Source organism: Elaeis guineensis, chromosome 13 (assembly GCF_000442705.2).
Source record: "Elaeis guineensis isolate ETL-2024a chromosome 13, EG11, whole genome shotgun sequence".
Lineage (NCBI taxonomy): Eukaryota > Viridiplantae > Streptophyta > Magnoliopsida > Arecales > Arecaceae > Elaeis > Elaeis guineensis.
The window spans coordinates 15332573-15358705 of NC_026005.2; the positions used below are offsets into that span (position 1 = coordinate 15332573).

Here is a 26133-nt window from a genome sequence, read left to right on the forward strand (position 1 = left end):
TCTATAAATTTTCTTCCAAAAATTCTATTCGTAGATCATATCGCGATATCCCATGATCAAACATCCACAATCCTATACAGAATCAATTTCAATAATTAGAAAGAATACGAATACCATATTTCAACGATTTAGATTGGGTCCGATCATCTAATTTCATCTAATCAAAATCTAATTAGGACCTAAACGATCCAAAGTTTGACTATCAGATCAAATCGGATTCGAAGTGATAGGACTGAGGTTTCTTCATCGATTTTATAAAATCAAGTAGAGAGAGAAAATTAGAGGAGAGAGAATTCATGAGGTACAATTCGAACTGATCAGGTGACACAATCCAACATTACGATTGATCCAATATTTCAATTGGTGAAATCAACATGATCAAATCAAGTCATGGCTAGATCGGGATCATGGATGATCAAATCTAAAGATTTATGGTCTGATTAAGGTGGGTGCCAGTACACTGTCTGACAATCATAGATCATGGTTCTTCATTAAAATCATATCAGACTTATTAAAAGAAATATCTTCGTTCACTAACCTTTTTTTTTAGAGAGAGAATCAATCAAGAGAGAGAATATTTTAGAGAGAGAAAATTTTAGAAAGAGAAAATTCTAGAGAGAGAAAACTCATCTTGAATTCTTCAGACAATATGATTCAACAAATTTTGATCGATCAGATCAAATCATGCTAAAATTATCGTGTGGATAATTCAATAAGATCATGAGAAATAAAATCTAAAAATACCTGATCTGATCAAAGTGGATGTCGGTGTATCGTCCGACGATCACAGATCAAAAATCCATTACGAGAATCATTTAAATTCATCATCATTCTTCTCAAAATTAAAAATCTTAAGAGAGAGAAATAATCTAAAGAGAAGATTTTAGAGAGAGAAAGTAGAGAGAGAAAGTCTAATTTTAGAGAGAGAAAATACTAGTTCAGGCTGAAGAGAGAGAGGGAAGAGAGAGAAACTCTCTTTCTCATATTTTATTATTTATATCATTATTTATTAATTAATTTAATGATTTTTCTTTTCTTTTTTTTCTCTCTCTCTCTTTTTTTTTTCTTTTTCTTCACGGAAGAGAGAGGAAAAAATCCTATTTATTATTATTATATTATTATCATATTATTTTTTTCTTACTTTTTTTTTTCTTTTCCTTTTTCTTTTCTTTTTCTTCTTTTTCTTTTCTTTTTCTTTCCTTTTCCTTCTTCTTCTTTTCTTTTTCTTTTTCTTTTCCTTCTTCTTCTTCTTCTTCTTCTTTTTCTTTTCTTCTTCCTGTGGACTTATTTTGGGCTGAAACAGGGGACCTTGAGGTCCCCTCGTTGGATGGCCGGCCGACGACGTAGCCGGCGTGGGGCGACCGTCGGCAAGAGGAGAGACGATCCGCGGCAAGAGAAGGCCAAACCGGTGGTCAACGGTGACCACCGGCGACGGAAAAACGACAAAAAAGAAGATTCTTCCGCAACAAAATCCGGCGACTTCGGTCGCCGGCGAGCGTGCACATCGGCACGGGAAGGAAGGGGGAGGAGAGAGGAAGGGGAGGAAGCTTACCTCCGACGCCGGCGAGGCTTTTCCGGCGAGAAATTGGATGGCACAAGGACGGGTTTCCGTGAGAAAATTTCCGGCGATTGCCGCCGTTTTGCCCCGGGATTCTTTGGTAGGAAGAAGGGAGAAGGGTCTCCCCTTTAAATAGAACCAAAGGAGAGGAGTTTGACTCCTCTCCGGTGAGGTTTCCGACTCCGATTAGGAGCCGGTCGGGAGAAGAAGACTCCCTGTGGGAGTCTTCATCATTTTTTTTTTTTTTTTTTTTTGTTTGGGCTGGCTGGGCTATCACACAAACAAATAAAGAACTATAGTGAATGTCTTCCATTACCTTGATGTGAGAATGGAGTCAGAGCATTTCCCTTTTTTTTTTTTTTTTTTTAAATGATGCGAACAAGAGGTAGCAGGAAGCTATACCCCCATTTTATTCAATTAAGGAATACAAAATGCTCTATAACAGAGCTCTCAATAGAGCCCAACAACAGAAAATTTCAGCTTACGGTCACATTGATGAATGGGAAAAAGAAGCAAAACAATAAGAAAGATGCATTTAGCTGCAGGGAGGGTGGGCCAAATTTCTGTACTCAATAATCAGATAGCACAAATTTCCATGTATAAAACAATAAGAGAGCGTTTCTATATTCAAGAATCAGATAGCACAAATTTCCATGTATAAAACAATAAGAGAGCATTTCTATATTCAATAATCAGATGCGACGACAAATTTCCTCAAAAAAAAATCAGATAGCACAAAAAAGACACACTGATGTGGATTTGTACATGGAACGTTCGTCAATTCATACAAGGGAAATTCGATCATGTTCCTTCTTTGATAAATTTATTGCATCACTCTTTATTGCTTCAAGTAGAAAATTTCGGGCATAGTTTGGACAACCAAATAGTTTGGGCTTCAAACTTTTCTATGGATATCTACCTTTTGTAGTTTGGTGATATGAGCATCGTTTCTATTCAAAAAAAGATGCCATTAGCATCGATACCGAGAGAATATGTTTAAGTGTAAGCATGCATCTGTAATACAGCTCATTATTGAAAAAACATAAAGTTAACAGTAAAATCTCAATTTACAAGCTGCACGAGTCCCGTTTCTGTCCCCCTCCCTTCTTTCTTTCTTTCTTTTTCTTTTTGCCTCTCTATTATATTTTTAGCCGCTGAAGTTTATATATAATCACTTTATCATGTAGAGGGCTCCTGTGAGTACTTGGTTTGGATGACGCTGGTGTAAGCAGCGCGTATATATATATGTTGATATATACTGGAAATACTTCCAATATTGTAAAGATAAATTTGTTTTCAGTTGCGATAAGACTCACTGGTTACGCGCATTTCAGTGGATCGATGACCAGGTCAATCACTTACTAGTCAAATCTGGCTGTGGTCAATGATGGCATAATAATTTCAGTTCCCATAAAGCCGTAAGGAAAAACTCAGAAACGATCAGATCTCTTCTGGAGCTGAAAGTTCTCACTTATGCTCGTTCATGGCGGTGTCCGGGCTCCTCAGTGCGATCTTTCTTCTACTCTTCCAAGCCAGAAGCAAGATGACACTGGGCTATAAAGAAGAAGATTTTTTCACAGCTTGCCCTCCTTCCAACTGTGGAAAAGGAGGCCTAGATGTCAGATACCCTTTCCGAGTAGAATCCAGTCCATCACACTGTGGTGCCCCGGGCCTCGTTCTCTCGTGCTGGGGAAACGAAACCCTCCTCTCACTACCCGACTGGGGCTCCCATAAGGTGATTGACATCGACTACGTAGAATCCTTCATAACGATCAGGCTTGGAGACCCGTGGTCTGGCTGCCAGCTGCAAAACTTCAGCTCCGCCAGCCTCACCACGACAGTTTACAAACCTCTTGTGGCATCGGCCAGTTTGGTGAACTGTTCAAAAGCATGGAATTACGGGAGCCGGACCTTAAGAGAGGCGTATGACGTGGGACCGGTCTCATGCTTGAGCAGTGCCGACCATTTTGTTTATCTGGCTGAAGTCGACATGCCTGTGGTCCTGCTACCTTCGGATTGTGTGGTGGTTTCAAATAATCTTGTGATTCCAGGATGGGGAACAAGTGTGCAAAGGGGAGAGGTGATGCTTCAGTGGGACCTTCCTGAGATCGGCTACACATGCAGCTACTGCGAAAGTGCGGGAGGACGTTGCAAATTTGACTGGACAATAAACCAAGCTTCCTGCAGCTTTCCCGAACAGCCTGGTGAGCTTCCATATTCCTTCCTTCTGTGTGGATAGTTATTTGCTAGCTAGGGAAGCCGGAAGCAGTTTAACCCACGGTGGTGAGCTACGGCGATGCCAGGGTGTCCATCATACTCGCACCGGGCCATCACCATTCACACTCAGGTGGCACTCGCCACCGGTGGCGAGCCATATTTTTTCCAATTGCTAGTCCCTTTGGTCTCTGTTTACGCTCGGCTATTTGGATGCCGGTCTAATTACGCGTGGATATGTTAGACATTCACTTACCACTGGAATGAGTTAAAAGGGGAGGAAGAATTCTTCCGATTTGACAGAAACTAAGATCATAAGATCCTAAAAGCATTTGGATATAGAAAATTACATGATCTCGCTCATCCAAGAATAAACTATATAAACTTAGATCTAGGCCTGCTTATCGGGCAGGTCAGACTGGGCTCGGACCAGGGGACGGCACTTTGTATTACTAATACGACTCAACCAATTCTCAAACTAAAATAGTTTCTATCCGTATTACTTTTAACATGGTTGGAATATGCAATGATTTTCAGTACTCTTTAATATTGCATAGTCCATGCTGACAACAAGTCCAAAATCAAAATTAAGTATGCTATAAATCCACCACCCATCATGCAAAAATTGAGCATGATCAACAAAATGTGTGCATTAATTATTTAACAAGTCAATTAGCTTTGTCTCAACCGTTTTGGCATGACTCCTCTAAGTGCTAGTCCTCAGGAGATGAGATTTTAGCGTTAGCGAGAACAAGGGTCACGAAGAATTAAATTATTTATTTATTAAAAAATAAAAATTTAAAGAAAAATACAAAAAAATTTATCAAAAAAAAAAAAAAAAGAAGAAATCTCACAAATCGCATTTTAAAACAATATTTTTGCTTATTTAAAATGAATTCCTTAAAATATGGCTAAAAGTAGTCCCATGACATTTTTTTTTTTTTTTGGTAACAAGTCCGATGACATTTAATAGGCACATAAAGACCGCATCTCTTCTTTCTGTCATATTTAGTAATACCCATGAATGACCCTTCTTCACCCCTTGTAGTCCTTGCCTAAATAACTCCAAAACTTTCTATTTCATGTTAATTTCAAACAAAATGTGATACATGTGCACGTGATAGGATACAACATTGCCGATAATTGTGGAAATGCGAGAGCTTCCACTAATACTCTACTATGGAGTTTGGGTTATGTAGTGGAATTTATGCTTATTTGTCTTCAAGTTATTTCATTTCATCCATAAATTATGTTTCGGCTACTCAAAAAATCATATCTTGGCATTTGCTTATTTGAAAGTATTCTTTCAAATCCAGGCAAAATCATAAATAATCCTCATGGCACTTAGTAGTAGGTATTTCTTATATTCCAACGAATTGGAACCTACATCATTAGGGGTTTGTGCAAGCTATACTCTTGGATGACCTTTTATCCGACTTGTGCTGATTGTGTGCGAAAGCTCTGAAGAACTTCATATAATTTTCCTATATTTATATGCTTCTCATATTGCATTCAATGTTAATCAGATCATTCTTTTCTTCTATATTGTTTTAACTAATTTAAACATCTCTATAATTTAACATCCAAACAAATTCATCTTATCTGTCAATCTTTTGTGCAGGTTTAGATTCTTCAAACAAGAATCACACTGCAGGTGAGTCCCTGTAAACTATTTGCAAATTTGTATAAAAAAGCACTCAGCTGAACTAGTCATATAAGATAGAATTTAATGATACCTGACAGATAAACCAGTCAAGGATTCAGCTTGACTGGAGAATTCTAAGTAGAGCATTGTCTCTGCTATGGAATGTAGTTTAATGATTTATTCAATCTTACTGGTATGTAATCTAATTAGTATTCTCCCTATTGTCCTTCCTACCACTTCTGTCTTCCTTTCTACATCCTATATTTATTTCTTCATAAAATTGGATGGGAATTAGGGCTAAAATCAGATCAGATACAGATCGAATATTAGCATATCCATATCCATATTTGTTTTGTCTGATGAATACAAATATAGATACAAATATTATTTGTCTGCAAAAATTCATATCCATATTTGTTTTAAACGAATAGGGATATAATTCGAAATTTGCAAGTATGCATATAATGACAGATATAACTTAAATAATTAAATTTTATAACTACAAGTCAAAGATATTACTAATTAGATGATAAATCAAGTTAATAATATATTTATATGGTTGTATATTTTTTTAAAAAAATTAATAAATATTATATAAAATTATATAGGGTTATATGTAGATTCGGATATTCTGATACAAATTAGATAGTTGTCCATCGATATTTATATCAATTTTTTTTTTACGGATATAGATACGGATGCAGATATTAGTCGAATTCTCAAATTATTGTCCATATTCGGATTGATTCGGATATGGAAACAAATTCGGACAGATAATATCCATACCACTTTCATCCTTAATGGGAATGAGATAACTCTCCCTCACTATCATAAAAATAAAAAAAAATAATAAAAAAAAAAAAAGCAAAAAGAAGAGCATGTTATCAACATTAAGCTTATTCATTAAGGTGGTGAATGCTACCACACATGCACGGTAATGTGAGGACATGCATCATGCGTGCAACCTGTCATTACTATTCACACTCGGGTGGCACTAGCCACAAATGGCGAGCCAAACCTTTTATATGCTAATCTCTTGGGTTGAGTCTTTACATGCTTTTCTATTTAGATGCCGGTATAATTATCAATGGACTCAACCAGTCCTAAAACTAACATGACTTCGTTGGCATAACTCTTAACAACACTGGAATATGCAATGATTTTTACTACTCTTCATTGCATGGTCTATGCTAGCAACTCCTAAAAACTACACTAAGTAGGCCATCAATATTTCACAACTCAACCCACCTTGTCTCAGCTGGTCGGCACCACTCTCTTAAGAACTTGCTCTTGGTTAAGGTTTAGGGGTTCAAATCAAAAGTAAAAAATCAAAGAAAAAGAAAAGAAGAACTCTCGTGAATCACATTGTTTAAAAGTAAAAAATCAAAGAAAAAGAAAAGAAGAACTCTCGTGAATCACATTTTGACTTTTGCATGTTTTATTAATCAACAAGACTTGTTTAATGGAAACAAATTCCATAAAATATGGCTAAAAATAGACACGAGACATTTAATAGGCATATAAACCTCACATCTCTTCTTTCAACCATATTCCAACCGCCAATATGGGTAAATCCAATCAGCTAAATTAGTTGTACTCTTGAATGACCCTTCTTCACCGTTTGTATTCTCTTCAAAATGAAATATGATGCATGAGATGCGCAGGATGGGCTACAACATTGCCGAGACTTGTGGACACAAGTGGGAGCTTCACAAACGCCCTGCTACAGAGTTTGGGTTCTATCATGGAATTGATGCTTTTCTGTTTTCAGTTTAGATCATAGTTTTTAGTTTCATAGACACATCATATTTTGACTGCTAAGACATCACAATTTTGGCTTTTGCTTATTTGGAAGAATTCTTTGAAATATAGGTAAAACCATAAAATGCGGGTATTAGTTATATTCCAACTGATGGCTAGTATTTCTGTTTAATTGGTTCTTTCATCCCTTGATCCATCCTCTTTTCTATTTTATTTGACACTTTGTTTCCTGTGGGAACTTCTTACGTTCCCGCAAGGCACACTCGGTAATTGCTTTTTTAATAAAATTTTGGGGGGAGAGTTTCACTCCCTCCCACTTCTCAAAAGTTATATTTATCGGAATTTATATCCATGTGGATTCATTTATATCGGAATTTATATCTATAGTGCTCACATAATTTCCCTATATATATATATGCATCTCATAACTAGGTCAACCAATGCTAATGAGATAATCTATCTTGTTTTAACTAATTTAAACATATCTATTGTTTTACATCCAACTAATTCATGTTATCTGTTAATCTTAATTTTCTGCTGGTGCAGATCCTTCAAACGTCAACCTCATCATAGGTGAGTCCCTGTAAACTCTTAACAGACTTTCGTAGGAAAGCACTCCACTGAACCAGTCATCTAACATAACATTTAATGATAGATGACCAACAAAACAGTCAAGACGTGGCTTTCTCCGGAAATTCTCAGTAGAGCATTCTCTCTTGCACCCCCAACCTAATTTGTTCTCTCTCTTTTATCCTTCCTACCTCCTCTTCTCTTCTTTCCAATATCATAAATTTATTCCTTCATAAAATTGGGTGGAAGGGGGATAACTCCCTCCCTTTTTATAAAAAATAAAAAAAATAAAGTAAAAAGAAGGGCATGGTATAAACAGTTTATTCATTAGACCTCACCTATAAAATTTCCATGTGACTTTTTTAAGTATTCGAGATGGAGTGACTCTTAGGAGGAACTGCATGACATTGGTAAAAACTGCAGCCGGACTTGGTCGCATATGAGGATGAGAGGCCTTCTCGATGATATATAACAATAATTTTACCATTTTTTCCTCTTGCAACTGAGTGTGGCAGGACAAATTGTGCTAACTACTGCATTGTTTTGCTTCAGGCTTATCTCTTGGTGCATTTGTCGTACTTGTGTCGGTGGCATTCAGTCTAGTCTACATCTTTAGAAAATCTGACAAGGAAAAAGAAGTACGTTTAAAGGTAGAAATGTTTCTTGCAACCTACAGGGCCACAAAACCCACGCGATACTCATTTGCTGATGTTAAAAAGATGACAAAGCATTTTAAGCATAAATTAGGCCAAGGTGGATTTGGAACCGTGTATAAAGGAGAGCTACCAAATGGGATTCCAGTGGCAGTTAAGACGCTGATAAAATCTAAAGGGGAGGGAGAAGACTTCATCAATGAAGTAGCCACAGTTGGAAGAATCCACCATGCAAATGTGGTTCGTCTTTTGGGATTTTGTTCAGAAGGAACATGGCGTGCACTTATTTATGAATTTATGCCAAATGAGTCACTAGAGAAGTATATTTTTGATAAAAGAAACAAAACAGATCATCAACCATTGGACATCAAAAAGCTGCAAGAGATCGCTATTGGGATTGCTCAGGGTATCGAGTATTTGCACCAGGGATGCAGTCAGCGCATCCTACATTTTGACATCAAACCTCACAATATTTTATTGGACCATAACTTTAATCCAAAGATTTCAGATTTTGGCCTTGCAAAGCTATGCTCAAGAGACCAGAGTATTATCACGATGACTGCTGCGAGGGGAACAATGGGCTACATTGCACCCGAGATCTATTGTAGAAATTTTGGAACAGTGTCTTATAAATCAGATGTCTATAGTTTTGGAATGTTGGTGCTGGAAATGGTGGGTGGGAGAAAGAATGTTGATCCTGAAATCGAGAAAACAAGCGAGATATATTTTCCAGAGTGGGTATATGGCCAGATAGTACAAGGTCATGATCTAGGATTGGTGATGCAGAGGAACGGAGTTGAAGAAGATATCGCCAAAAAGCTTGCTATAATAGCATTGTGGTGCATACAGTGGAATCCAATGGATCGGCCCTCCATGACAAAAGTGATTCACATGCTGATGGAAAATTTGGAGAGCTTGGAGATACCTCCCACGCCTTTCGTCTCCTCCACTGGCCAAAAGAATGGCGTGTAAACAAAATACAGATTTCAAGAGAAGACTCAGTTGACATACCACAGAATACTATAAATGTTCCACCCTATCAATACTGTAAAATATTATATTTATACTTTTCATATCTTACTCCTAGTCTTCTACTTAACTATCATGACTTTCTGTAAGTGATTTTTATAAATAATGCCTAGAAATAATTTAATAAAAGAATTGATTGTCCCTCGAGATGAACAGTAGCTAGTAGAAAACCTTAAAACGATGGAGGGTAATAAAAAGTTTCAAATTTAGTGACAGATGCACTAAAATTATAACTAGTGCCAGTAATATATTTGCCAACTTGGTCAGACTCAAAGTCCGAAACCCCTTTGCAAGAAAATGAGTTCATAGGCATTCTGATGACTTAACAAGATTTGGGCCCAATTCAAACATGATCGTGCCATAAAAATCATGTTAAATAGATTCACATAAAATAAAATTCACTAGAAAATTGGAATATTTTTTTGCCAGAATATTTTCATTGCTGTCTGTAAAGCATGTTTTTGGGAAGCAAGGAAGTAATAAAAACTTTCTGCAAAATATTTTGATCTAAATAATCTTAAAAGTATTATATCTAAATTTCTCTGCCTCTATAGTCTTTTTAAAACATCAGTTGCTTAGTATTATGAAGTATAGATTATTTTTTATGCTCATCAAAGAACAAAAAAAAAAAAAATTCAACCAGCCATGTAAATTCAGCAGATTATTGACCATTTTTCCAAGCACCAAGGTGCCTCTGGCGTTGAGGCCAGGTATGAGCTAGCCTCCATGTCGCCCAAGTTGAAACCACCCCATCTGCTTCTATGCACATCAATCCCGATCGAGGTCATGGATTCTTCCGTTGCTGCATCCTAATCTCGCCCTTTAGATCCCAGATTCGGATGATTTAATTCCTAGTTCAAATGAAGGAAAGAGATTAGCACATGCTGTAGCCTTTCTTGTCATGAGATATTTTAATTATTTCAAAATTCTTTACAAATGTACATTTTCTTGCAAACATTGTTTCCTGTTCAATTTCATTCTCTTTCAAAAAAAAAAAAAAAGGGAAAAGAAAAAGGAACAAAGAAAAGAAGCAAAGTAGCGAACTAGAAAAATAAAAATGTTTCTAGATTTGATTGCACATTATCCAGTCATCTTCCTGGCAATCCAGAGTCCTGCGAATCACACTATAATTTGCATGCTAATTTATTGTGTTATATTTTCCTGCTGGCATTACTTTGTTGGTTTCCTAGGCAGGAACATGTTATTGAAATTTTTTGCCTGAGGATGTAAAAAGAAAAATTAGAGTAGATAAGATACAGGAGCGCCACAATCTTTAATGCATCAGCCTGTAGTCTTAGGGAACCCCCTGTTGATACCTTTCAGCACCACACACTAATAATTTCTTCTGATTTTCTCTCGGAGAAGACAGATGTCTTCGACAAGAGAGATGCTATTTTAAGACAAACAGGTCTCACTCCTTCCCCTCATCCAGATTAGCATCCAAGTCCGATCCCAAAAGCTGTCCCATGAGCCATTTGCAGTACGCCAACTAGGAGGTCGAACTGGATGTCACTTTGTGTTATTGTATATCATCAAGATTGAAGTTCTATATTTCATCAGAAAAAAAAAAAAAAAGATTGAAGTTCTATATAAATGGATGGCAGTTTACTAAATAATCCGGCAAAACACATATTTGTTTCGATTAGGCTTTTGTCCGTTTGTCCTCTTTATCTTTAGATCAAATTTTTGAAAAATTTGTACCTGTGTAGCTTTCGCTTTTGCTTGTCCAAGCAACTCTTGCCTTAACATGATCTGGGATGGCATGCTCCCCTTTTTTTATTTTTTTATATGATGTCATGTTTATTTTGATGAAAAGAGAAGGAAAATCAATCCAAATTTATTAAAAAAAAAAAAAAAAAAAACCAATCCAAATTTATTAAGAAAAAATAAAGTACAAAAGGATCCTTAAGAAAAGAGGAGCCCCCCATCACCACTGAAATTTAAATTTCAAATTCCCCCTAGCATCCAATCAATATTTAAAATTCAAATTCCCCTATATAAATAAAAATACTAATTTTTAAATTCTGAAATTTAAATTTCAAAAATAAGATACCTCCTTCATGCTACCGACAGGGGTAGAGCATTGCCAACCATTAGAAGAAAATCATCGATTCAACTTGCCTCAAGAGAAGAGAGGAAGATCTAAACCCAGTCTGCAGCCTAGAAAAGGAGGTCTGACAACTGTTTAATGGCTGGATCTACCTGCCAACCTAGAGAGGAGAGGATTGCTGATAACACCAAAACTCCGAAAGAGAAGATAAAGAGACTTTCGAATGGAGGAGATGGTTAACTGCCGAAGGGGTTTAATCAACGCAAGAGAGAGAAAAGAGGAGAGAGAAATGAGAAGAATTTTCATGACTCATTTAGGCACGGCACCAAAAAAAAGCACGAATCTAGCAATCGGAGAAGAGTGGGTGCCGGCCACAACACCAATAGCATTGGAAAAAAGGAGAGAAGCACAGAGAAGGCATCCAGCATTCGACATCCGGAAGAATGAGAAGTTGAGAGAGAGGGAAGGAAGAGGGGCTTCCAATGGCAGGCCCACTATCGAGAAAGGCTGGCGAACATCCTGATCCCAGCGCTTGGAGACAAAAGAAATGGACTACCTTAGAGGAAGGAAAGAAGATGAAGGAGAGAGAGAGGGGGGAGGATTTAGTTCCCAATCAAGGAAGATAGAGATCCTTAGAGCCGAAGGAAAGAAGCAGAGAAGAGAGAACGGAGAGGAATGGGGGGGCCCGACCAACCATACCGCAGGTGAGAAATCAAGTGCAAATTCCAACGATTGACCCACCATCAAGAAAGGCCAGTGATAACCCATAAAAAGTCCAATAGGAAAGAGAGGATAAGGGGCTCGACTCCCAATCGAAAATGGCCTTATCAATCGTCAAGAAAAACCAATGAAGAGATAGAAAGAGAGGATGGGGGAAAGAAGCTCGACTACTAACCGAAAATGCCCAAGCTCACCACTGAAATGGGCCAGTGAAGATAGAGAAATAGAGGATGAGGGAATAAGTGAGCATCCAACCGAATTGGCCCACCAACGTTGGAAAAAGAGGAAGAGGGAGGTAGAGAAGATAGGGAGAGAGAAGAAACGAGAAAAAGGAGAGAGAGAGAGGAAAACACTAGTAGAAATAAATGTTTCATGGATGAACAATTTCATCAGAAAAATTCATAAAATCTATCAAAATATGTATTTCTGACAGATTTTTTTGATGGATTCTCATCTGTCAGAAAAATCATATCAGTAATTTTTTTATGACAGATCGTATCCATCAGAAAATTTTTTGATAGATTTGTGACAAATAATCTGTTAGAAATATACTTTCCACATTCTCCAATGCATGTTTTTTTTGTCAAAAAAATATAATTGTAATAGAATTTCTTGATAGATAATTCATCAAAAAATTTTTTGACAAACTATCCATCAAAAAAAAAAATTACAACTTGATACTCATACTAATAGATTTTCCATAAGAAAAATTTTGACAGAATATCTATCAAAAATCTATCACTATTGTATTTAAATTTCTTTCCATCCACTAACAAATAATTCATCGCAAAATTTACTGATAAGAAATCTATCAAAAATCTGTCAAAAATTTATAAATCTTAAATGAATATCAAATTTAATAAAACAAAATATTGAGATTCACGCATTATTATTCAACCAATTACACATATTTAAGATCTAAAGTTTACCATCAATTACATTAAAATATATCAAATACCATAACTAAAAATTCTTCGCATACTTATAAAAGTGCATTATATATATAAATGTTAAATCTAAAATATTAAATGTCTAGTCAATCAGCAACTAGAGGATCATTATCATCATGAGGAGAATGTGAAAATTGGCCTAAAGATGGCATCTCCATGCCCTTTGAATGTGTCTAAACTTCAAACAAGTGAGAAATCTGAACCATCATCTAAGCGACAACTCGTGTCTTTATCTTGACTGTCCCTACCATCGCTCGCTCCTCCATCCATTTGTTGAGCATCTCCTCAAATTGCTCCTGTATCCAATTAGACTGAAATGAAGAGCTGTTTGACTGTGCAGGAGTAGGATGCGGAAGGACCTCCAAGTATGGATATTGCTCCTACAACTTATAGAAGAGAAATACTAAAGCAGCCAACTTGTGAAGCAAATAAATTGGAGCGAAGATACAGGATATGTAGAGAGATCCATAAGTTACCTGCAACATATAGAAGAGAAGATCCATTTGGAAAGAGAGCGATTGACCTTATGGACCTTGCGAGATGGCCATCTGGAGATTCCATGGTGCCTATAGATATGTTTCATGGTTGTAATGCAAACTGTGAAACCATAAAATAACTAGTTTCAGATACATGATGCTCCACCATAACATATGTAAAATGAAAAATACATGATTATCTGTTTTGAGATTGCAAGTGCAACAAACAAAGGTAGAATTTTCAGAAAACTAGCATTATGCACATGCAATGTATGTGACCCTACATAAATTGTTGATGAGCATTGAGGTTCTATAAAGACTCACTATTGTATGTTAAGAAAATTAAAATTTTGAAAACAGTTGAATCTAGTGGTTGAGTCAACATCCCAGGACTTCCCGTTATATGAGTAAGAAGATAAACAAGCAGAGGCCAATTGTACATCATGAATTGCACTGAGACAACAGAGGAGGAAAAAAATAACGATGATTATTTCGTAAAGGCACATTGCATTAATGACATTATTTAAAATCCATAAATACTGCTAAGTAAGAGCTTATAAAAAAGACTGGAGGCATCAGTTGCACGCTTAAGCTTCCCTCCAAGGCTTTTGCAGGATCTTTCAGGCTCCCAGCAAAATACTGTTGGAGAACCTCTAGACTAATTGTTTTCTCAGCTTTACCTTGTCTCCTTTCAAGTGGCCTATCATTTTTATTGACCAAGGAAGAACAAGGAGTTCCAGTACCACTTGAATCAACAACAATCTTTGTATTCCTTTCATCATTAGCATCTGTCAGGAAATGTTGTTCTGACAACTCAGGAATTGCATTCTTCTCTTTCTGCATCTCATTAAGGCCCTCAACAGGATTACATTCAAGGAAAGTATGAAGACCATTCTCACGGCTTCAAATACAGATTGGTTTAGGTTCCGATCGATTTTTGACTCTCAATTTCAAGCATGTCAATAACTTCAAGAGATGATCCTTCTTGTAGTTCTACATCAGTGATAACTTTTAGGATACAAAAACATTTTTCCATCATGGTTGTCATTGACTACGACAATGCCAGTTGTTCACCAACATTCTTGCAGTCAAGAGACAGGAAGAACTCGAATACATAATCATCATGTCCAGTCTGAGTAGTCTGTAAGCATAGAGCAAAACAGCAGGCCAATCCAAACATTTGAGCATAATGGACCAGAGGATACTCAATTTTGGAGAACTGAGTAATATCTTTAAAGAAACATGGCCTCCATGATGTGAATGCCCTACCTGCGACACCTTGTCCCTTTTGAAGATGATGTTCCACACGTCTCCCTGAATCCCCACATGTGAGCATCAATGACATGAAATGCCACATCAGTTGTTGACATGCAGACTTGTCCCGTGCAAGTACCATCAAAGCTGGAGCAATTCTTTTCCAAACCACCACCATGTGCAAGAATCCTACCATGTCTGCAAAGAACCCATGTCCGAGCCAAAGGCAACTTACTTTCTTCACAGACCATGGTGAGGATTTTCAATATTTCAGCCAAAGCAGCTTGGCGTCCCTCATTGCATATCTAGTTCAGGAAAGAGAGAATAACATGTACTTGAGAAGAAATCAAATGAAATAATTTAAGCTGCTGTTGCAAAAATTTATGACTCATCTAAACATTCAGATGGTCAAGAAAATCATAACTTTTTAGATTTACTGCAATTATGTTACTGAAAGGAGAGTCAAAAGGAAAAGGAAACAGCATAATTAGACATCCTTCAAAAAATCGTCCACTTCAGTGAACGGGCCAACAATGAGGCCACAACATGGCTTATCTTTCTTTTTAAGTCAAGAATGTTTATGCCTCATCATAGAGATACCCAGATAACATTTTGATTGGTACCAACAGTTCATAACTATCCTCAACATTAAAAAAAAAGGTACTTCCTTCATTTTCTTGCTAATTTAAAAATAGAACTTTGTTAAATTATAAATTACATAGTCAAATTTAAAACACTACTTTTCTGAGCACCTAAGTAATTTTAAATATGTAATCATTTTTAATTAATGTAATTACAGAAATTACCATAAGCTAATTTCAGTTATAACAGAGACAGCATTGTTCTCTTGATAATTTGGTGTCGCTCATCATCCACTATCCACCCCCCAACATGCACATCAAAGAACAAGAAAACAAAAGCTTCTACACTTGATATCTGTCTGTCCTATTTAAAAATACAAGCTTTGTCAAGAAAAGCTTTTCGCAAACTCTCCTCAATAACTTTGATTGGGATAGTGTCTGTAATTGGGATGCTAAGCATCAATGACCCCATATGTAGCTAATCTGGATGATCACCAGCCAACAATCAGCCACATGAAACTGAATGGATTCTGACAGTGAGCCACCCCAGTGGCACAGTAAATCAAATTGTTTGAGACCTGAGTAGCCAAAGAAATTAACCTGTTCTGGAACCTAGATTTCGATCATAAAACTTGTCATTGAAGAAAAATATGAATGAGGGTTGAAATTATTGGTCCAGAAATCTCACATTAGCGGGCGTTGCTTTTCTTGTTCCAAGACAAATAAGTTGGATCACCACGGGGCTTGCAAACAGAAATCATAAGAAAGGATAACATATACTTAAACCTTAAGGGGAGACTATGACTTAATGTATTGCTATACAGCATAATTGCATTAGTTAGAAAGTCACTGCTGCAAAACCAACTTGTTATTGACATGATAAACCGAATGCTTCAAACATAACATATTACAACAGAGATACAGAAATTACAAGAAAAAACAATGGATAGGAATGAAGAGATCATCCTGATATGCAGCTGTTATCAACATATTGAAAGTACGCAATCTTTCAAGACACGTCATTATGTTAAAAGGAATGCTATCATGCCAGTGTAGAAATTTACTTTGGGTATTTCACATGAATCAAAGCAAACAAGACAGATCAGAATGAAGGAGGTGCCAGTGGCAATATAGGCCATCCCAAGGAAACCATTTTTGCCTCCCAGCCAATTGGATGTAGTAAGAACAATCTTTTTCTTTCTTCCCCTCAAAGCTGTAAGTATAGTACTTGTTGACAAGATGTACTATTATGATCTCATCACCATCTATATCCACTTCAATTATACCATACAGTGTCCTGAAGGTAGGCAGAGCAGCAGTACGCATCCACACTATGAGATCCTCTTAGTCGCTCAACTACTTGCAGGAAACAAAATGTAATCCAGCAAATTTTCTGGAAGCAACAAAAACAAATGCATACATGAAATCACGGGACTTGGGATGTGCATGAAAGCACCCATAGAACAGGAATGTCTATGAAAGCACATCCCAAAGAAATGACGGCAATCGGACACACCCACCCAGTCCTAGCTTACAGGAACAAAAAGGCATTTTCTAATCATCAGAAGATGGGAAAAGGGAGGGAAGGAACCCTAGAAAACAAAAACAGAAAGGAAAGGCAAATCCATCACTGCTCTGCTCCTTTTCTTAAAACAAAAAAAAAAAAAAAAAAATCAATATTCAGAAGGAAGTAGCGGAAAAAAGATAGAAAATTAGGAACTTAACTCGCTCTAACTCCGGCCACCACCCTCCGCCCCATAACGCTGAAGGGCCTCTCCAGTAAGCCGGCAGATCCGCCACTGTAGCAGCACCTCCACCCCCCTCTCCTCATGGAAGCTAATCGCATTCACGTTCCAATCGAGCACGCACCAGTCCACCCTCCCCATCCCCATCTTCGCAGCCTGCGCCGCAACCACCGACAGAAGCATTCGACCAAGCCCCCTTCACCGCCACGCCGCCCTCACAAATATATCATCCACGTACAGCCCCAGCTTCGCCAGGAAGGTTGAGTAGTTCGGGAAGCACAGCACGAACCCCACCGCCCCTCCGCCGCGCGGCGACGCGAACTCCACCGCCTTCGGGTCCTCCAGCACTTCAGCTCCACCCGCCGAACAATCGGGCAGAAGAGAGAGGGGTTCGCCGCGTCCTTGTGCTCTTCATCGCCTTTGGAGAAGAGATTCGGGGAGCGCTCGAGGATGAGCACGGTGAAGGACAGGAAGCCTGGAGGTTGGGGAGAGGGGAAGAGGGTGGAGGAGAGGGAGGGCTTGATGGCGGAGAAGAGGTGGGTCAGCTTCTCGAACAACACCAGCTGGTGGATAAGACGGTGGATGTGGGGGATGTCCCGGCTGTTGGCGAGACGGATCCGAGCCCACACAGCGGCTGGTTGAACCGGTGCGGCAGCGGTGGCGGCGGAGGAGAAGAACATGGTGAAGTCGCGAGGGTTTTGAGGAAAGGGGTTTGGGATGTGGGTTGCTCAGGGTTGTGGGTGCTAGGGATCATGAACAACGAAGTACAGTTAAGGCCCTCCATTAATAACATTCTAACTAATATTTTTGGATATTGTTGGGGACATCAAAAACTATCAAAGCTAACTAATTTCATAGGCTATATTGAGTTTTTTTTCCTTTTTTTGGTAAAAGGGCCGAAGGTGTGTATTAAGCAACAGATACTATATTGAGTTTAATGGAGGGGAATTGGCCTCATGTCTATCAAATTTTGCATTGTAGTCACTCAAGTTTGATAAATTTCAAGTAAAATCAGTTCGACCAACTTGTGAGAAGAATTAATTAATATGATAATATTTATATATAAAAAAATTATATAAATATAAATTACATAAAAAATAGATAATTTTATTATAATCTATTTTATAATAAATATTTACTCATACTTAATAACTCAGTAGCCAATTCAATTAATCATCTATTATTTATTGACAAATTATATTTTGTAAACTAAAATTAAACTAAGCCAATATACTAATCATGGCAACTTTTTGATATTGCATATGTATAGTATATTTTTTTGGGACAACATCTTATGCTGTCATAACTAATATACTAATCATAATGGTTTTATAGTAATGCATTACATATCGCCACAAAGAGTATCTTTTTTATAATGATATTTTATATTATCATAAATAATATACAAATCATGATAACTTTTTAGTTACACTGTATATTGTCATAAATAGTATCTTTTTATGATAATATAAATTATTATCACAAATAATATACTATTAGTCATAACTTTCTAGTAACGCTTATATATTATCATAAATAGTATAATTTTTATGATGGCACGTGATGTTCTTACAAATAATATATTATTTATGATGATTTTTTAGCCACGAGTAATATATCATCACTACAAATTAATCTCTTATGACAATATTATATGTTATCACTATTATACTCAATATTAATGACAAATGTTAATATCATCACTATAGACTTAGCGCAGTAACAACTTTTTAGATCATTACTATTGTGTCACCACTATTACTCTCAATTCTTGTCATATTCTCTTATTTCTATCTGATTTTTTCTAAATTTTTCCTCTGATTTTTTTGGAGTTTTTTATTTATTTTTTCTCTACTTCTTTCATCCTCAAGAACCTTAATCAAATGAAGGAGCAATCAAACAGAAAACATGGTGTTCAAATAGGGAAGCTTAGTCAATGGGAAAATAAGGGTTTTGAGTTGGATTTATATAGAAGGGTTTAAGTAGTATAAATAGTTTATCAATCATGGTATAAGTATGTCTTGGTTAGGTTTTGATGGCTAAAGTAGTGAATAAATTATCTAAGGATTTAGAGTTCAAATCCTTCCATTTATCCATCACAAAATTTCAAACTTGTGTTATTAATTTTTGATAGATTATCCATCACAAACTTATGATGTTAATTATTGACTAATTATCCATCACAAAATTTATCATACTTATGATGTTAATTTCTAACAAATTATCCATCACAAAATTTATTTCAAATTTTTGATAGCTCTTCTATTAGAAATAGATATTTTAATAATTTAAAAATTATTAAAATTATGTTTCTGATGAAAGTTTTGGTTAGAAATATTACTGATAAATAATTTAACACAAAATTAGTCCCAAATATTTTTTATATTATTTAGATTTTTTAAAAAAATTCAGACAGATGTTTTAACAGATGTTCTGATGAAGTTGGTTCTGATAAATAATTCATCAAAAATTTATCAGAGATTTTGAGATATATCAATTATGTTTTGTACCTCCTTTTTTGACGTTAATCTATTAGTGATCCATCAGAAATTTCTGATGGATCATGTCCGTCAGAAAATTTCACTAGTGAAGCCCTTATTTCAAGTAGTGAGAAAACAAGAGAGAGGAGGAAGAAAAAGGAGAACAGGGAGAGAGAAAGGAGAAGAGAGAGGGGCCCAGTGGTCGATCGCTAAAGGAAGGGATCCGTCAGAGGAGGCCTCAGTGCTCAAAGATTAGTGGGAGGAAAAAAATTTCTCAAACCTTCTCTCTCTAAAAAGATTAGAGAGAGAAGTTCATCCATATGATGTCATAGTAGTGACAACATTTTCTCACTTGTTAGACTATGCCTAAAAAAATAGTACTTGCTAGAGGTTACAAAATTTTGCTACAACTCAATGTGAAGGTTCTAAGCATGTGTAATTAAGTGTACTCATATGTCTTGACATATTTTCCATGCAAAAAATTTATATTTTTCATATCTTATTTGCCCTCGAAATCTCAATGAAAGTTGGAGATGGTTTTTCACACAAAAGATTTATGTTTTTCATACTCTATACTGTCCTCAAGATGTCAATGAAAATTGGATTCTATTTGCACAAATATCTAAGACTTTACCATGGTAAACTAGCATCTTTACTCTAAAATCTTATGGAAATCTTGTTAGGATTGAGGAGATAGTACTTTACTATCGAGTCCTAAATAGCAAATTTCTATTCATCAACAATAATTTCAAATATCTTATATCTTGGTAAGGAAGGTGATATGAGCAATGACCACCTATATGGCATAAATAAGTATTTTTTTTGATAGCAGCATAATACAGCAGAGGATTTGGTGAGACTGTCATTGCTTCTATTATGATATGTTCCAGTTACCTGGTTCACACTTACTCACCATTGGCACTTGGTCAAAGACCTAGGTATCTCTCAGTTGATTCATCAGCCTCATCCCTCTTCGACCTTTATTTCTTGGATGTCCCTTTCTTTTAGAGTGTTGATGGTGAACTTTGATGGGACCCTGAGAAACTAGGAAGCTATAAGTGGCCTTGTTCGCTATCTTATGCTGAACTAATATTAATGGGGCTTGGCTGAGACTATATGTTCTAGTTACTCATTATAACCCACGAAAAGTTTGATTGTATGTTGCAGTGGCCTAGATTAGTTGTTTTTCACACCGCAGTGCTGGTTGCTCTCCAATATTGCAGGATATCTTGCAAAGGAAGCACTCTTTTAAAAAATTCAAGGTGTTGCACATGAGGAGGGAAGGACATCAAGCTACTAACAAAGCAGCTGTGAGCAGCTGAGCATGCATTGAATGATAACTTTTTAGTTTCAATATGAGAAGGTTCATCCTAATCTGGCTCATATATTAGCTACACAAATTTTGAATCTAATATTTTGCAAATGGTTAATATTGCTTATTTTGCTTTCCGTCTTCTCTTTATGTTTCAATTGAATCTCAAAAGATAGGTTGTGGTGCTCTCTAATGATTTTTTAGGCTACCAGACTTGTGGTTTCTAAATTTTTGTAATGGCCTCTATCTTTAGTCTATTGTCAGTCTTCTTTTTATCTATAATTATCTAGTTTTTCATGTTATATTGCAGATTCTTGGGCTTCTTTTCTTTCTCTATAGCGATTGAGAGCCTAGTTTCCCATTCTCCTATAGTTTTATAATTCTTCTTATTTTTTTATCTAAATTGAAAGCCACTAGAACCACCAGGAAGATCCTATTAAAAAAGAATCAGAGAAAGAGTTACAAGTTAGAGAGGTTACACAGCTCCTTGACATAGTGGAAGAGAAATACTTCTAAGGAGACGAATAGGATACATCTACAAATGAGGACAGACCAAGATGCAAGATAATGGAGATTAGGCGCTAGCCAAGGAAGTGGGGACTCGCTTTATCTTTGACCAAATTGCACCAAAGACTATAAGCTACTTGGGCTTGCAGAGGACAAGCCAATCATTGAAGAGGAAAAAGGCATCGCGTGCGACCACCAATGTAGAGGAGGTTCTTTATAGGAAGAGCTTAGAGTTACATTCCTTTTAGCATGTCCCAGCAACATCGACAAAGAGCATCAGGATAACTGGTTGGACAGCCTTTGAAAACTTTATTTCCATCCAATCTATGCATATGTACCTGAAGGTTGATTGAGGGTGGAAGACCCCCAAGGCAAGACATGGACTTCCAAATCATAGAGAGGAGGCAACAGGAGAAGAGGTGGTCAATAATTTTAGATGAAGAGCTACAGATTGAATAGCCACCTAAGATTTACCGAGCTTCTTTCCAATAGCATCTCTGGTATTCAATTTATTATTCCAATATAGCCATAGGAAATATCAAACCTTCAGAGAAATAGAGATTCCACAAAGTGGAAGCAAACCTATAGACGCTCCCAGAGGAGTTAAGAAATTGATACAACGAGTCAGTAGTGAAGTCACCGTTGCCAATAGCCTTCCAAATTAGCCGGTCCTCATTGCTACAAAGCATGATAGAGCTCAAGATTGTAAAGATGTGGGCAAATTGGGTGCATACCTCAAATGAAGAATTAGAAAGTAGTTTGAGATGCCATCTTCTTGAACTCGAATTGAAGTAACTTGCTACCATGTCATTCTTGTTCCTATAGAGCTTAAAGAGGTCAGAGAAAGCACTTGGAGGGGAGTGTTGATGATCCAATTATCTTTCCAAAAGAGGCTGTGGAGACTATTGCATAGCTAAATTGAGCGCGATTCCAAAAGGCAGATAAGACATGCATGACATCTTGCCATAAGGAAGAGTACCTCCTAGGTGGTCTTTATAAGTTAGCTAACCTAATTTTCTTATGATATGGCCACTAAATTTGCTTCTTCCACATACCAAATTCATTTGAGAGCAATCTCCACCACTACCTAGCAAGAAGAGAGGTATTAACTAGTAAATATTCTTAACCTTAGCCATCCTGTTTTTCAGGCAAACGATACTCCAACTGACCTTACAAGATAAGCCACTGGTTAAGGAGGACCTGGCCCAAAGAAATGGCCATCAATAAGAGTCGATCTTCTTAGCCACCCAAGTAGGTAACCTGAATAAAGATATGAAGTATAAGGATAGCGAGATGAGAACTAAGTTGACCAAGATGAGCCTCCCTATAAAGGAAAGAAGCTTGAATTTTTATGTGGTAGACCGGGATTCAACCTTTAAGAGAAGAACATTTTAGTCTGATCTTGAGAGCCTCTGACCATCCAACGACTGCCCAAGATAGTTGAATGAAAAATGAGGGATATAGCAGTTGAACCAAGATAGAATTTTGACAATGTAAGAAGGAATAATCTGATAGACGGCTTTTGGGAAGTCTATTTTGCAAATCAGATTTTATCCAGAGGATCGCCTGGTGTAGTGAATGATCTCACTGGCATAGAAATAGTTATCCAAAATAGAATGCCCCTTAATATAAGTAGTTCGACTAGAATCGATTAAGTCATTCAAGAAATGTCTCAACTTGTTAGCGAGCAGCTTGGTAAAAATTCTTATACAACAATGAACAAGACTTATTGGCTGAAAGTCGGAAGGTACCTTAGCCACTTTTTTCTTTGGGATAAGGGTGAGGGAAACATAGTTGATTTTGGCTAGGTCAAGATTCGGGAAGAACATCTAAGTGAAGAAGAGCATCAAATCTTGGATAACCAAATCCCAAAAATGTTGGAAGAAGAGAAAAGTGAAGCCATCTAGTCCAAGGCTTTTATCATCAGGGTTTTCATGTCATGTTTATACTTCTAAGGTTCCTTTGCTTCATCTTTTTATATTGCGTGGCTATTTCTACAACCATATGCAAGTGTCTCTATTCAGAAAATCTATTATAGGCATTTTAATTGTTCAAATTCTGGTGTTTCATAATCCCATACTCACAAGTAAGGGCCTCTAGTTTTTTTCTACTTGCTGCACAGTTTCAATGATTTTTTAAGGTGTTGAGGATGCAATTTGGGCCATCATTTAACCTAATGCTTACTTACTCTATTTGGAGCTAATTATAGCTTTCTTCTCTTGTTTTATATATTATTGCTTACTCTCTCATATTTTTTTTTGGGTTTGTTTTTTCTTTAATCTTTTATCTACTATTGATGTCTTGTGATAGTCAGTTTATGGCAATATAGTAGTAGCATAACCACTTTATTATTAATTTTTTTAAAAAACACATAGCAATTTCAAGCATGATATAAGATTGATGCAAAGGGGCCCTCCTTAGTGACATGTATGAGCTCCTATAAAATCTCTATTTAGAACCAAATACTAAATTATCTCCTACCTCAATAGGGTAAGTGAACCCAAGGTCAACCCCAACCAATTGCAAAGCTTTCCTCTCCTGTTGACTCCGATCCCTCCAGTTATTTCTGAAAAAGATTTGGATGCCAAACCCCACCAATCATAAGTTTCCTTAAATGTCACCATTCTCATCCAATGGCTATGAACATCCCATCACACCACTCCTTGTCACATGGTGGGCCTCCATGCCAACACCCTTTCACAAATCATAATGTGACAAATGCGCCTTCTATGGTCCCCTAGAAGGCATAGAAGGTGTCAAGTTGCATCTTTTACATTAAAGAATGATTCACCTCCATTCATATTGCTAACCGTTAGATTGCCCAATCTACACTTTGAAAGCTATGTAAGCAGATGAAAGAAAAATTCGATGGTGCTTTGAAATCTATATGAGATGTCATCTAGTGGCTGACATCATGAGAGAAAATCAATTATTCTTTCGGACATAAGATACAATCCAGACCCCTCCATTCCTCTCTTTCCATCACCATTCACATTACTAAGGGTCCATCCGAAAATTATCTTTTTTTGGCTAAGGCGGAGCACTCATACAACTTGAATACAACCAAACAAGTCAAACAAATAAAAAACAAATATTGTAAAAAGACAATGGAGTAACCAATATATTGATCTACAAAATCCCTTCTGAATGTTCCATAATAAAAGAGATGTATAGTAATAACCCTCATCGACCCCTCAATTCAATCCATCACAATAGCCAAGTGCCCCTGGATAGGCCCTCTATGACCAGAGTGGTTCAGATGCTGATGGGGAACCTGGAGAGCTTGCAAATACCTTCCACACCTTTCGTCTCCTCCACTAGTCAAGGGAATGGTGTGTAAACAATTTGCAGATTTCAAGAGCAAAATCTATTGATATACTACAAAATACTATACATGTTCTACCCTATCAATCCTGTATAATGTTATGTTCGTACTTTGCATAGCTTAATCCTAAGCCATGTCAAGACTTCATCAATCCTCTACTCAGCTATCATGACTTCCTCTAAGTGTTTTTTGTAAATAATACCTAGAAATAATTCAATGAAAGCATTCATTGTCCTTCAAGATGAACAGAAGCTGATAGAAAAGCTTAAATGGAGGGTAATAAAAAGTTTCAAATTTAGTGACAGATGCACCAAAATTATAATTAGTATCAACAATCTATTTGCCTAGTTGTTCAAACTCAAAGTCCAAACCCCCTTGTAGGTGTTAGCTGTTAATCCTGATTCTTTTGCTTTATTGTTTTTTATTTGAATAAGTCTTGGTGAGTTTGTTAGTCTAGGTTAGTTTGTTGAGTCTATATCTCCTATTACTATGGAATGTTAGCTATGTATGCTTAGTCTTTATCTTGTAGTTAGTGGTAGCATAAAATCAGGAAAGCAAAGCAAAAAAAAAAAAAAAATTGATTCCTCCTCTTAATTTTATTTCTTCGATCTTTACTCATCTTGCTCCTATAATTTTGTTTGTGTAAGTAATACTACATCAGTGATATCAGAGCTTGTACAACGAATAGCTCGACTCAATTCTCAATTCCTATCTTGGATGGAAAAAATTATAATCGGTGGAGTGTTCAAATAAGGGTGCTTTTCGATTACCATGAGTTGCTAGATATCGTGGAAAATGGTGTTGCTGATTTTGCAGAAAATGCAACCGATGCACAGAAGAACACCCACCACGAGAGCAAGAAAAAGAATAAGAAGGCATTACATTTCATTCATCAAGAGGTGAATGATGAAGTTTTTGAGAAGATTGTGAGACCAATCACATCAAAGCAAGCTTAGGATACCTTGATGATGTCATACAAAGGTGTGGACAGAGTTAAGAAGGTGAGACTCCAAACTCTGAGACATCAATATAAGTCTTCAGAAACTACTACTACTTATATTACTCGAGTTCTTACTTTGACAAATCAAATAAAAATATATGGAGAGGAGTACAAGGAGCAACCCAAAGTAGAGAAGATTTTACAGTCACTCACTTCTAGATTTGAGCATATCATGGTGGCGATAGAAGAAGCACATGATCTTTCTTCAATGACTATTGAGGAATTATCCAGCACTTTGCAAGCCCATGAACAACGCATGAATGAGAAGAAAGTTAAGAACCTTATTGAGCAAGCTCTTCAAAG

General features: G+C 36.7%; 2 protein-coding genes and 2 pseudogenes across 2 annotated transcripts; 2 read left to right on the plus strand and 2 right to left on the minus strand.

The window, feature by feature from the left end:
- The first annotated feature begins 3003 nt into the window (after window positions 1-3003).
- LOC105056495 (rust resistance kinase Lr10) lies at window positions 3004-5697 on the plus strand. Its single transcript, XM_010938713.3, has 2 exons — window positions 3004-3762; window positions 5394-5697. Exons 1-2 carry the CDS (start codon window positions 3042-3044, stop codon window positions 5438-5440), a joined length of 768 nt encoding a protein of 255 aa, XP_010937015.1. The 5' UTR covers window positions 3004-3041; the 3' UTR covers window positions 5441-5697.
- Window positions 5698-7717: 2020 nt separating this feature from the next.
- LOC105056506 (rust resistance kinase Lr10-like) lies at window positions 7718-9564 on the plus strand. The gene is made up of 2 exons (XM_073248181.1): window positions 7718-7751; window positions 8301-9564. The coding sequence occupies exon 2, from the start codon at window positions 8405-8407 to the stop codon at window positions 9371-9373; it is 969 nt and encodes a 322-aa protein (XP_073104282.1). The 5' UTR covers window positions 7718-7751; window positions 8301-8404; the 3' UTR covers window positions 9374-9564.
- Window positions 9565-13058: 3494 nt separating this feature from the next.
- On the minus strand, window positions 13059-17180 carry LOC105037473 (protein NLP3-like; annotated as a pseudogene).
- An 11-nt stretch (window positions 17181-17191) lies between these two features.
- Window positions 17192-18024, minus strand: LOC105036486 (GCN5-related N-acetyltransferase 8-like; annotated as a pseudogene).
- Between the last annotated feature and the right edge of the window lie 8109 nt (window positions 18025-26133).

Bases quoted from the DNA above. Each gene is read 5' to 3' on its own strand.
- LOC105056506 (XM_073248181.1), top strand. From the start codon at position 8,405: ATGTTTCTTGCAACCTACAGGGCCACAAAACCCACGCGATACTCATTT.
- LOC105056495 (XM_010938713.3), top strand. From the start codon at position 3,042: ATGGCGGTGTCCGGGCTCCTCAGTGCGATCTTTCTTCTACTCTTCCAA. The intron at 3,763-5,393 runs GTGAGCTTCCAT...TCTTTTGTGCAG, and splicing joins CAGCTTTCCCGAACAGCCTG to GTTTAGATTCTTCAAACAAG.